The sequence below is a fragment of the Tiliqua scincoides genome, chromosome 8 (genome assembly GCF_035046505.1).
Source record: "Tiliqua scincoides isolate rTilSci1 chromosome 8, rTilSci1.hap2, whole genome shotgun sequence".
NCBI lineage: Eukaryota > Metazoa > Chordata > Lepidosauria > Squamata > Scincidae > Tiliqua > Tiliqua scincoides.
The window spans coordinates 45,614,325-45,627,809 of NC_089828.1; the positions used below are offsets into that span (position 1 = coordinate 45,614,325).

At 46.9% G+C, this 13,485-nt stretch overlaps 1 protein-coding gene across 2 annotated transcripts in view; it reads left to right on the plus strand.

Annotated features, from left to right (window-relative positions):
- Window positions 1-13,485, plus strand: part of SSH2 (slingshot protein phosphatase 2) — a 127,619-nt gene that overhangs the window by 97,594 nt on the left and 16,540 nt on the right. For both annotated transcript variants that reach the window (XM_066635129.1, XM_066635128.1), the window contains 7 exons: window positions 1,567-1,635; window positions 2,136-2,201; window positions 5,238-5,432; window positions 7,433-7,526; window positions 8,507-8,635; window positions 11,469-11,515; window positions 12,443-12,589. In XM_066635129.1, the coding sequence (XP_066491226.1) occupies window positions 1,567-1,635; window positions 2,136-2,201; window positions 5,238-5,432; window positions 7,433-7,526; window positions 8,507-8,635; window positions 11,469-11,515; window positions 12,443-12,589 (747 nt within the window). The remainder of the gene's footprint in view (window positions 1-1,566; window positions 1,636-2,135; window positions 2,202-5,237; window positions 5,433-7,432; window positions 7,527-8,506; window positions 8,636-11,468; window positions 11,516-12,442; window positions 12,590-13,485) is intronic.

The following is a 13,485-nucleotide window of genomic DNA, read 5'->3' on the forward strand; positions in this document are numbered from 1 at the left end:
CCCTCCTGTACGCTCATGTCAGCAACTGTCTGGGAGACGGAGATTGAGTCTGTCTGCAGACTGTACGGTCTCAGTCCTTGTCTGTCATGCAACTCTCTCTGTAGGGCCTTTTTTTTTTTTTTTTTGCACGGCTCCTTTTTGACAAGATGCCCCTACTGGTGTGCAGAAACAAACCATTCCAACCAACCATTGAAACAATAAGCAATAAAGGAAATACAAACATTAGCAAGCCAGAAAACGTGCTGAATCTAAACAGGTCTTGCCCTGTAAGACTTGGAGGCAGATGGTGGTTTTCAAGAGTGTTGAGAGCGATTTGAAAGAGGCTTTGCTTTCTGAGGTGTGTGCATGAGTAATACTTTGGTCTTTGCCCCTGGCCAAAGTAGAGTTTGCAGAGTTTGGAGATGGTAAACTTACAAAACCTGTTTCACCAGAGGCAAGAGTGGGGTTGAGCATACATAGCCTGAATGGTGGTCAGATCATCCTTAATTCTCTGAAAAAGCAACAAGCTCAATCTCCAACTTGAGCTGCCTGAATAGGAGAGGCTATCCACCTTGCCAAAGCTAAGCAGCATCGAGATCTGATCAATGCCTCGATGAGGAGCCACCCAGGAAACGCCATGTAATCTCTTGAGTTCCAGTATGGAGGAAAAGGCAGAATGTCAGTGTAGTAAATTAAAATTAAAATATGCACAAAAGGCACTGTTTGTTCTGGGGGAGAGAAGCATATAAGCTTACAAAATTTGTATAAATAGCAAGGCATCATCTGTGGCCATGTTCACACAGCCTATGGCTTGTCTGAGCCAGTCAGATTTCAGGGAAGTACTCACGTGATTGGATGCTTGTATGTGAAGAAAACTTGCTGAGGAAAAGTTATTGTCCCTGACGTGCTAGTTTTCTATATGCAGGGATGATGATGATTCAGTCTGGTGAGCTCAGTCTAAAGTGGTACAGCCCAGACCCCAGGTTGACCACCTTACCTGTGTGAATAAGTAACTAGAAGCTTTGATAAATGAAAAATTCCTAACTGAACAATGGCAGGCAAATCTTCCCTAGAGGGAATACAGTATACCAGGGCAAGTGAAAACATAAAGAAAAAATCCAGATGCAAAATCTTCCATTCTGTACCTGCTTGCATCTGATCTGTGAGGTCAGACAATGTTTGTTGCCCTAAAGGGGAGAGAGCGTTGTGGAAGGCTCGGAGAGGGTCATGTTTAGAACCTCCAGAGTCAAAACCCAGCCCTGGCGGGTTACTAGCTTGGCAGCTCAGAGACAAGAAAAGTTGTGGCTCTTGCACACAGCCCTGCTGGTAATCTGTTCTGAGGCCAGGGCCCCATATTTTCCATCAGCTGCACACTGTAGTCCACGTTTAACACTAGTAGCTGACCAGGAGTGATTAGAACACCTGTTGAGGGTTAACTGCTGCCAGAAACTCACCAGACTTCAACCTGGCAAGGGGTGGAGAGGTAGATTCTGTATTGAGCAGCCTCTTTGGCTTTTGCAGTGAAATCCCATCCCAAAAAACAGAATGATTAAAAATGTTAAATTTTTCCATCTCTTGTCTTTGCAGTAGTATTTGCACGATGGGTCTGGTTCTACCACTCTGGAGCGACGCCCTAATTCACCTGGATGGTGATGGGTAAGAGCTATTTTATAAGTAGCCTCTGGTGTTTGATTTCTGTAGACGTTGCCTCTGTGCTTCCTGTTCTTGTGCCCCAAGGACCCAAGACTGGAGCAGTCAGCACTCCTAAAATTAAAACCCATCACATGAGTGACAGGATCATGGTATGGGCAGGGAGGAGGTTTTTAAATTTGAAATGGGAAGTGTCAATTGAATTGCTCTGAGACTGGGATCCTTTAGAAAAGACAGGTGTCTCCTCTTCCCTGACTGCATTTCCAATTTCCCTTTCTTCTTTTTCCTCATTTCTGGGTTTGAGGGAAGGGGGACAGTCTATCCCCACATCACTGTGGTAGGCCAAGTCAGGGGTGTTACTAAGGTTCCTGGAGAATCAAAGTAAATGCTGAATTTCTCACCGGATCTTGCAGGAATCACACCTGGCTCTTGATTGGCACTTTCCTGGCCAACTGTTCGTTCCAGTCTCCTCTTTACTGTGTGTCATCTCTACTTTTTCCTCTCAGGGGCTTCAGCGTCTCAACTGATAACAGGGTACACATCTTCAAGCCAGTGTCTGTGCAGGCCATGTGGTAAGGCAACTTCTGTTTCTGACATTTCTGTTTCCCTGCAGCTTACAAAGAAGACCCCATCAAACTAGACCAAAGTGGGTCCATCTAGTCCAGGACTCCATCTCCAACAGCACCTAGCCCGGCTGTCTGGTGGGGCAGCCACCCCCTTGCATCTGCCATTCACAGCTGTACTGTTTCAGCACGTGAAAGTTTCCTTTAGCTATTCTGGCTAATAGCTTTTGAGTGATGTTCCACCTTCCGTTTTTCACAGGAGGCAAGTTCAGTCTGGGCGATCATGAAGCTGCTCAATTAATTTAATCTGGAGATCAAGTCCTGGTCCCCTTTTTAGGCATTGTTGCTCTTTAGTTCAGTCTCTGTTCCTCATTGCTATAACTCAGAAATGAAATGTCTAATTACAAAACTGAAAGAGATTACTGCAGTGTTTCCCAAACTGGGTTGTGACCCGATGTGAATGGGTTGAGGCCCCGTGCTCCACTGCAAAGCTTTTCTGGGAGCCCCTGGAGGCCACTTTTGGGTTGTGCCAGGCCTGCAACCCACTCCATTGGCCTCTGCAGACCCCAGAATGCCTTGCAGAAGTGACTGGAATTTGCGGAAGCAACCCTGAAGTAAATGTAAAGTTGCTTCTGTGAACTGGAGGTCCCAGGTTTGGTCCCCTGCATCTTCTCCAGGCATGGCTGAGAAATATCACAGCTAAAATTTAGGAGAATTGCTGCCAGTTACTACAGACATTACTGAGAAACCTGGACCAATAGTGGTTGATGCAGTATAAGGCAACTTTGTATACTCGGAGACCACTTATTTTGACCCAAAGAGCCAGTAGTACTAGCTTGGCCCACTGACTCATCCTCATGTAACAAGAGGCACAAGCAAAAGGCTCTGTAGCCCTTTTCCTTGTGGACAGTAACAGAGATTCTGGAGGAGACCTCCACTTGTTGGGTGACCTCAGTTGCTCATTGTGAAATGCCAGCAAAGGGCTCTTAAACCTGTCCCCCACCCAGTCCTTCCCCAGTGTGAACAGCAGCAGAGGCTCCGTCAGCATCTTGCACCACAGTTGTGGCTGATGCACAGTGGTCAGTAATGCAGATTATTATAGGTTGTTATGACCATAATGAGAAATTTCTGCCACTCTTTGGTTCTCAGTGGGGAGGAGGGGTTCAATGAGACCTTTAATTATATCTTGGTTTATATGGGAGAAAGTGTCTGGAATGCCAGAGAAAGGGGATAGTTCATGGGAAGGAGCCTATGGGGGGGGATGTCAAATGGGAAGTCTGTTGGGCTGGAGTTAGTTGATGGGCCCCTAGTGACTTCTTCCTACTGTGCAGCCTTCTGCTACCTAAGCTATCCAGGCTGGTGTTAATCAGAGGCTTGCTCTGGAATGTGGAGAGCAGGCAGCACTAGTAATGTACTTTTCATGTGTGAACACTTAAAGCCTGTCTCCTTGGCCAGCTGCATATTTCCTTTCCTTGTAGGGCAGTTCTCAGGAGGGTTTTTCCTTTACAGATTTGGTGACTCAGGATACTCTTGCTCTTCCTAACTGTGTCACCCATCGGGTTTGAAATGCATGGGTTTTTTTTAAACCAAGATTCCTTTGGTGACAGTCATAGTTAGACCTCCAGTTCAAAGTAGAGCTCCCTTAGAACATGCTTAAAATCATTTTAAGAAGGCACCTTCCCTGATGAAATTAAACATGTCAGTTGACCAGGTTGAGGGCAGTGTTTTGAGAGCACCATTTCCACAGAAAGGTTGAGAACATTCAGGGGCCAGAGCTTGCCACAACTTGAGATTGGAGATTGCATGTTGATGGGTGGTGTTGTGTTTTCAAACTCTAGCGCTCTGGAGAACTCTGGGGGGTGCTGAAGAAAGAGATACTTCCTAGAAGTTTAGTAGGGCTTGCTCAATCAAATGACAGTAATAACCGCATTAGCTTCCCTAAGAGACACATTCACTGTCTCATAAAATTAAAATTGTTTGTGGGAAGGGGGAAGTGTCACTTAAGCTGATTGGTAGGAATTTCAGGACTGCCAAAAAGTAGGAAATGCTTTTCGCACAAGACACAGGACCCAATTACTCTTTGCATTTAAACGTTGCTCATCATTTGATGCCAGTGGCATTTTACCTCCCAAGTCTAGAGTTGCCAGGTGAGGCAGCCAGAGGCCAACTCCTGTCTTTATAGCTACAGGAGAAAAAGCAGTTGCAGTTCCTTTTGCCCTGGCCTAGCTTATAGGAGGGAGAAGCTAGGACTGGGGCAGGAGGAGCGATAGCTGCTTTGCCTCCAGTGAGAATGGAAGCTATAAAGGCAAGAGTTGCCCAACCTAGCAATGTTATTCAAGTCTCATAGCAGTGGTGTGGAGAGAGGTATGTTGGTGTTTTTTAATCAGGACAGTGACACAGGGAAAGGGTTGCCTGCCCTCACCCCTGCACAGCAGCCCCTATCCACTGTCTCCCCTATACTCCACAGCAGCTGCTGTTTGAATTGGGAAGAAACAGAACTCCCAGAGTAAAGCTACACACTTACTATACGTGACGTGGTGTTCTGCTCCTAATTAACCCTTGAAGTGTGTAGTGATGGCTGCTAAGTTAGATGGCTGTCAAAAGGGAGGGTTGACAAATGGAGGAGAGATCCATTGATCATGGCTCATACTCAGAGGCAGTTTGCTCTGAGAACTAGATGTTGGAGACAAGCAAGGGTGGGCTGGCATCTTTATGCCCTGCTTGGAAGCTTTTGGAGGCACCTGGCTGACTGCTGTTGAAAAGAGAGTGCTGGATGTATTAGACCTTTCTTCTCTAGGAGGGCTGCTCTTGAGCACATGAAGCTGCTTTCATCCCAAGTCAGATCATTGGACCATCTAGTCTACTGTTGTCTGTTGTAGCCAGCAGTGACCCTCCCATGTGTTTTTAACAGGAGATGGGAGGAACTGGATTTAGGACTGTCATCTTCTGTATGCAAAACCTGAGCTGTGGGCTCTCTGTGTTCTTACACTGCAAGGTTTGAAATAAGAAATGACTGACAATGTGTGTGTCCTCCTTCTTCCTCAGGTCTGCCCTGCAGAGCCTCCACAAGGCATGCGAGGTGGCTCGGCTCAACAACTACTATCCAGGGAGCCTTTTCCTCACTTGGGTCAGTTACTATGAGAGCCACATCAACTCGGACCAGTCCTCTGTCAATGAGTGGAATGCTATGCAAGATGTCCAATCCCACCGGCCAGATTCCCCTGCCCTTTTCACAGATGTGTAAGTAAACCGGGATGGTGCCAGTTCATCCTACGCTCCAGGATGGGCCTTCAGCAGCAACAGAGGATGTTTTGTGAGGATTGTCCTTTGGCCCAAACATTCAGAAATACCCCTCTTTAATCTTTGTCATTCATTCACTCTTCTGTATGCTGGATCTTGATAATCTGTGTTGTGGGTACATTTCTCAAACCTGCCAAAGCAGTGCAGGGTTTTGATTTGGTCTGGTCTTTCTGGTCAGACGACAAGTCTGAACAAAGCAACTTTTTGGATTTGGGCAAAAAGTTAGATAAGGGGAGCCTGCTATGCTCCAGTCCTCCTTCAGTAACTTGGAGGCAGGCAGAACAATGAAACTGTGTTTGTGCTGGCAAATTTCCACATTTTTTATTATAAGGCTTTGTATTTGGAGCTCTGTTTTCTGGGTTTTTTTTCTTCCTGTGAGCAGCACTGCAGTCCACTTGTCAGTTATTTTTGTCTACAAGTATCTTAGCTGGATGTTTTTCTCTTCTGTTTGGTCAGTATTGGCCTTGCTTGGGGGACCTTTTGAAAGATTAAACCAATTCATGGAGGTAGGAATCAGAAGCTGGCAGGGGAAGGCCGTTCCCGTCATGCCCTGCTTCTGAGCATCCTAGTAGCATCTGGCTGGCTGCTATTGCAATGAGGATGCTGGAGTAGATGGATCTCCAAAGCTACTCTTGCAATCCTCAGAGAGGATATGTCTGTCAGCAGCTGTTAGCCCTGATAGCAAAATCCCAACTTCCGCACATAGAATTAGTCTGCTCCTGGTTAGTCAGTGCAGGGGGAAACAGGAGAGGGCTGTCTGTTTACTTAAAAATCTATACCCTGGCTTTCACCCCCAGTAAGAGGCATTCAGGACGGCTTACAACACATTTTAAAAGCAATAGAACAGACTTGAGATTGGCATGGCACATAATTCTCCCCCCCCCCAAATGGTAGCACAAAAACATAAGCAGACCAAAGCAACAGAACTAAAGCAAGACCCCAAATGCTTATGTAAATAAGTTTTCAGCTGCCTCCTTAATACTGGCAGAGATGGAGCCAACATGATCTCTACCAGCAAGGAGTAAGTTCCACCCAAAGGGCACCAGGCTGGAATATGCCCTCTCTGGTGTCACCATCAGCCAGACTTGTGGTGGCAGCAGCATCCATGACAGCCCACGGCAGTCCTTCAGGTAGCCTGGTCTTGAGCCACTCAGGTTGCTCGTGCCTTTGTGGCCTGCTTGCAGATTTTCCAGAGGCATCAGCCTGACTGTTGTCAGAAGTAGAAATTGGCCTAGAGGGACCCTCTTTGGTCTGATCCATCTGGACAGTTTGCACAGAACAATGGAGCATGTATGTGGGCTGCCTTCTGCAGAAACCTGAGCTTGCAGGCCCCCAGGGTGCTTTTACAGCAGCCGTTCAGAGTGCCACCGTCCTTGTTGATTAGCTCCAGCTATTTTTATAGCCAGTGATAAGGCCAGAGGCTGCTGGAATGTACTCGTGGATGCTCGCTGTGTGTTGGGCATGCCATATAAAGAGGCATGAAAACTGTTAGCTTTCTAAGAAAGCTAGGAGGAGGTCGGATGGGGCGATGGAGGTGGGAAGCAGCCACCTATGTTGGCAAAAGTGGCCCAGGAGCCAGAGAATCTGGAGTGGGTTCTGTGATTGATTTGTATGTGTACCCCAAACTCCCAAATTTCTACACTTATGAATCCCTACAGGTTCAGAAGGTAGGACTTAAATGTTCTTCAGGATTTCCTGGAGATCCGATTCCATGAATGGAATGGTGTGAAGCTTGGAAATAATGGAGGGGCCAAGGATCTCTCCCCGTGCCCCCACCACATAGGCTTTTCACTTAGGGAATAAAAAGTTGTCTCTTCTCACCCTGGTTGCCCTTTCCCAGATAGGTGGAAGTACTTGGATTGTTAGTTGTTAGATTGTCACAGCAAATGGGTGCAACCGTTGCAGGCATTATAAACCGTTTTTCCTCCCTTTTTCCCCAGCCCAACGGAACGGGAGCGTACAGAGCGTTTAATAAAGACCAAGTTGAGGGAAATTATGATGCAGAAGGATTTGGAGAACATCACATCCAAGGAGGTGAGCAAAAGGAGGGTGGCTGGCTCAGTGCATGCCATCAAGCCCCGTTGTAGGTAATGGCCAGTGGTGCAGAAATCCATACTACCCACGGATGTGTAAAGCATTGCCCCTGGTACTTGGGTTGCTGCGAAGTAGGAAGCCAGCTTTATTTCCTCCTATGTTTGCTGCTGTATGTGGAACCTAGTTGCTGTCCCCCTTCCCAGTCACCCCCTGCCTTGCTTCAGGAAGGGATCTCAATGCAGGAGACTGCTCTTTCCAAGTAGACTTTTGCAACTTGGCATCTTTCAGTTTAAACACAGCCCAGGAGGAGACACCAGGAAGACCAGGAGCTCTCTCCTCATTCACTAGGCACTTCCAGGTGTACCACTCTTTCTTCTTCCAAGCTGGCTCCAAAGTGGCCAAAAATGTTGTTCTCCAGTTGGCTAAAAATGCTGTTCTCCAGTTGGCCTTTGACGGTCACCTTTTCTGGGCCTGGCCTGTGCTTGAGGAAAACCATTGCTTGTGTAAACATCTTCCTATTGGTTGAGTTCTGTTGGATTTGCCTTGCTTTGAATCCGTGGGCTTCATGCTGTTAGCTGTTGCTGGAAGAAGTGGCTCCTCAGGCTTCCTCACTGTTGGGATTCAGGCACAGGCAGAAGACTTGTTCACCCGTGCTGGGAAAGAATCTCTACCTGGAAGCCTGGGTTGCCACTACCAGTCAATGTAGACAGATGGTCGGAGCTAGATGACTCAAGAGTCTTTCTTCGTTTGTAAGATAGCTTCTTTAGCTGCTTTTTAATTTTTGTCTTGTTGGCATAGTTTCTTTCAAGTTTTGTTACTGAGAGATTGTACCTTGCCCTGAGCAGTTGATAAACTTTAAAGATAATTTTGCTGAACTTTGAGGAGGTGGGAGGAAGGGAAAGGGACAGTAAATAACACAAAAGAGGGTTTAAAGAAATAGTGCCGGGTTCTTAACACAGCTTCTGTCCTCCCACCCTAAGATCCGAACCGAGCTGGAGATGCAGATGGCATGTAATTTGCGGGAGTTTAAAGAATTCATCGACAATGAGATGATCGTTATCTTGGGTCAGATGGACAGCCCCACCCAGATCTTTGACCATGTCTTTCTGGTAAGCATCTTGCATGTGGTGAGGATGTGCTCCCCGAGCTGAGGGTGTGATGGTGGCTCATCGTCTGGTGCTTATTATGAACTTCTCTGCTTTTCTCTGACCACCTTGAAGAACACATGAAGAGTTCTGTGCAACTCAAAGCTTGCATGGTCCTCTAATATCTCTCAGTGGTCCAAGAAAAACTAGTTTATCTAATGGCAGGGCTGAGCAGAAGCAGCAATCTACTATGCTCCCCGGCTCCTTTTTCAGCCATCCTTCTCAGCTTCCCTGCCTTTAGATTTTCCTGGTCTCTCTTTTATGCATACAGCCTGCAGTCACTAGGCCCTTGTCGTCTTCCCAGCCAATCAGATCTTTCAAAAGTTGTAACATCTACCAGCATTCTGTTGCTGACACATCCCTCCTGAGTGATTGGAAGGCTTACAAGCATTCTGTGACATCACAGCAGCTTAGCCAGTGGGTACTCCTAGAAGTCAAGATTTTAGCCCATTTCGTGCTTATGCCGTTGCTCACTCTATGAAAATGTGGCAAGTAAAGCCTATGGAATGAATGGTTTCACTGATGAAAGGGTGAGTTTAATACACCCATGGTAGTAGCAGTATCAATAATCACTCTGCCTGTAACCCTTCAAGTTTGGATGTGGATGGTGGCAAACTGCAAGGTAGCTCTTTCTGCCTAAAGTGTTCAGGACATCCCTTCCCCCTCCAAACAGGCCCTGGATGAGGGTTGTGCATGCATGCTTCCTCCTGCTGCCTGGGACTTAGTTTTACAGGGCACAAGTCAGTATTAAACCCTTTCAGTAATTCAACTCAAACTCAAACCCCTGTTGCTTTTCACAGAACCAAGTATTAAGCTACATAGCCTAAGCTCTTCATCTACAAACTCCCCATTCTGGATTCTGCTCCTTAGTCACCTTTGAGTACAACAGAATTTTGGGAACTGGCTCTTTTTTCCTTTCTAAGAGAGCTCTAACTGTGTATGTAACACTTTTGCTTTTGAAGCACTAAAGGACAGATTTCTGCCCAGGAGAGCTTACAGTCTAAAAGTTGGTAATAATTATGGAAGATGATGAAGAGGGAAGCTAGGCCGGCAAGGGATGCACAGATGGATTTGTGGATCTGGCATCCATGGATTTGACTTACCACAGCTGCCAACAGATACTGGAGCATTTAAACAATAAAAAGGCACAAAAATTGGGGCACCTATCATTGTGCAGCAGAACCATGACATTTTCAAACACCCCCCCCCCCGGTGCTATTTTTACGGCTGAAAGGCCCACTTCCAGCTCACATGGAGGTTCCTAGCTACTCCTATGTTTCCCCCAGAATGCATCACCATTTCTGTACTCTTTTGTTCACAACTAGGATCCAAGTATCTGCAAGGGGTTCCAGAACGGAACACCAGTGGATACCAAGGCCCCACTGTATGTGATGCAGCCGTGACATGACATGTCCATTTGTCTCAAATCCCTGGAAGGCAGATACTCTCCCTATTCCTGAATGTGCCTACCTTCTGGCTATGCTGGGGCCTGGATTTCTAAGGTCACTGGAGCGTTCTGCCTCTCTTCTGGGAGGAGACAGTGGGAACAAAAGACCAGGAAAGCTAGAACAAACACAGGAAAGGGGGCTTATGTAAGTTTGGCAGGTGGGATTTTGCTTCCTGTAGCACAAATGGCAAAGCTTCTGTGGAAACCGTGAGCTCTAACAAAAGGAACCTGATGGATCCTCCTCTCCTGTCGAACAGTGTAAACAGCGCACTCCTGAAATGTTTGACTCGCCTGGTGCCAGGGCCCATCTCACGGCACCACCCCTGCTGATGAATCAGCAACTCTTTCTCTCTCTGCTGTTTTTTCCCATCCCTGGAGGCACACCCTATCACTGCTGGCAGCCTTACATGGGAAGACGATTCAGCTTTAAGCCCTGCTACTCCATAGAATCAAGGGGGTCATGTTGCATAGAGGAGCAGTTGAGAGTTTGAGGCTATGAATTGGGTTCGAATCTCGCCTCTGTTGTGAATTTGTTACTTGATCTTAGGCTGGCCCCTGAGCCTTACTTCCCCGGCTGTAATATGGAACTGGTGATACTTGTCTTGTGGAGTAGTAGTTGAAAGGATTACAGCAAGATAATACCCGTGAAGCACTTTGAATGCTTGAAAGCACTACACAAATAAGACTTTATATGTGTTTCTCTCTCATTGCCAGATGTGTATGTTTTTGTTATCAAGACCTAGACCACCATTCATTTTTCTTTTTTTTAAGCATTGGTGGGGGGGGGGGTTTACAAAAAGAGCTACACCATCTCACTTCTGCTGGTATTTAAGCATTGATCCTGGTGCTTGGGTTGCTGAAGAGGGCAGGAAATGGGTTTCTCCCTTTTTCTGGTGTGCTGCTGTGTGTGGGGCTTGGGTGCCACCACTTTAGTTTTTTAGTCCCCAATTCCAACTCAGAGGCAGCTTTATGACCAGGTAGGCTTTTGAGGCCTAGCGAGGTCCTACTGAAGCACTTTGTGGAAGAAGGAGGGAGGGGAGAAGAGATCACCTGAAGAAGGTGTTTCCTTGCTCACTGGATGAATACACGCTGGTCTCATCTCTCCCTCCCCTGAAGTAGACTGCACCATTGCAAGAAAGCATGATGAGCTCCAGAACAATGTGTTTATTTCTGAATCTCTTTTGGAGCTATTCTCATTTGGAACTTTTCCTAACAACTTCAAACTAGGAGTGTTGAATTCTGCTTGTGTAGTAGCACATTCTGTGCCCCCCCCCGCACGCTGTTCACTACTTGTACAACCAACCCTGTTCTTTGATGTATATCTCCTTCTGTCTCTTCCCCTCTGTACAGGGTTCAGAATGGAATGCCTCCAATTTGGAAGACCTGCAGAACCGAGGGTAAGCCCCAGCACAAAAGCTCAACTCTTGCCTCCCCTTCTTTTCTCCACCCCACTAAAGAGCAAAGAATAAGGACAGCAGCCATTAAACTGCCATCCTCATTTCTTAAGCTTGCTCAGGAAAAAGAATTGTCCTACCCTCTGATTTTTGCTAAGCTACTGTGGTGGATACAGGAAACAGCTTGGAAGACTGGAACAACAGACTAGCAAAACTAAGAAAATCTGAGTGGTTGGAGTGGACATTCAGTATTGCCGGGGGGGTTTACAGGCCTCTGAACAAACATGTTCACCCTGCCCTTCCCTCCTCTGAAAAGGAACCACAGGGTCTTTATCTTCCTGCAGTAAATAGGAACAACTGAACATGACCGTACTGGCTGCTTTTGCTGGGTCAAGTCAAGTCAAGGTTCATCTTTGGTATTCTCTTTCTTCCCTGAGCAACTCATAAACAGCGCATCATGTTCCATTTAGAAACTGATCAATTAGAAGGATGAGTGTGTAGAATCCCCCCTCCCCAAGCATGCGGGGGGGGGGGTGCAAAAATAAGCCATCAGTTGTGTTAAAGGGTGTTGAGATATACCTGATCCTGTGTTCAAGTTATGAACACAGTTATGAGGTTGAGTTATGAACTCCTCCAATTCAGGCAGATTAGGATCACCTCTATACCCAGAAGCATATTTTAAAGGGCTGGGGGAGGGGGAAAGCACCTACTCCCTTACCTCCATTTATCTAACTTTTTGTTAGTGGTTAAAACGTATTTAAAGTTAATTCATTTGATCCCAAATATGTACCCTTGTACTGATTCAGAATCATGAGGTGGAGACTTTTCCCTTATCTATGTCTTCACCTTCTTCCTGCCAGCTCCAGAATGTGTGTGATGGGGCTCTTCCTCCTCTTCATCAATACTGTTATCTCCACTCTTTCTACACAGGGTGCGGTATATTTTGAATGTCACCCGAGAGATTGATAACTTCTTCCCCGGGGTTTTTGAATATCACAACATCCGTGTTTATGACGAAGAGGCGACGGATCTGCTGGCTTATTGGAATGATACGTACAAATTCATCTCTAAAGCAAAGTAAATCTTTTTCTTTTAAAAAAGCGAAATTACTTGCATGCACAGAGCTGATCTGGGGTCCCTGCTTGCTGTTTTAAGAATCCTTATGCCAGTATTATAGCCTTCACAGTGTTTAACATAGGTGTCCTGGTCATCCCCGCTTGAAGTGAGCAGCCATCCTGTGAATGTGCAAAGTGGCCTTACCCTGTGTCATTGGTCCCATGGAACTCTGTTGTCCACTGACTGGTGGGCACATTCTCAGGGTTTCAGGCAGGGAAGGGTCTTCTTCAGCACTACCTGGGGATGTTACAAGAGATTAAACCTGGGGCCTTCTGCAGGCAACCTGAGTTCTACTACTGAGCTCTATGTTGCTCTCTCTCTCTTCTAGTCTCACAACTGTGGTTCTGAGAAACCATTGTTATGTCTGCACTGGCTTGAAGAGACTGACAGCCCAATCCTGAGCTGCCTGGCACACTGAGGCGCACAGCCTGAGGGGCTGCCGCAGTGTCAAAATGAACCAGTGGCACCTTAGGAGAAGGGGATGTTTGTCTCTCCCCCCCTGAGTAAGGGAAGAAGCCCCACAATGGGGCTACTCAATTCTGCAACGGCTCTTTAGCCAACACAGAATCAAGGAGTCCCAGGCCCTGTGGCCCAACACAGCGCTCCTGATCTGGCAGAGCTAATCTCCACCAGTCCAACCCCCCACCCAGCTTCCTTTTCCTACCCCAGAATGCTTTCTTCCCCCGCCCCATCTTACCTCTCTGCCGCCTGGTGCTTCGCATGAAGTACTGGGCAGCAGACCACAGGCCCAGTACCGGAGCTGGCCCGGTTCAGGCTTGCACTGGGCTAGCTCCAGCGCTGGGCCCATGGCAAGGCTTGCAAATGTGCCTTACAGCATGTTTGCAACAGTGCACGCC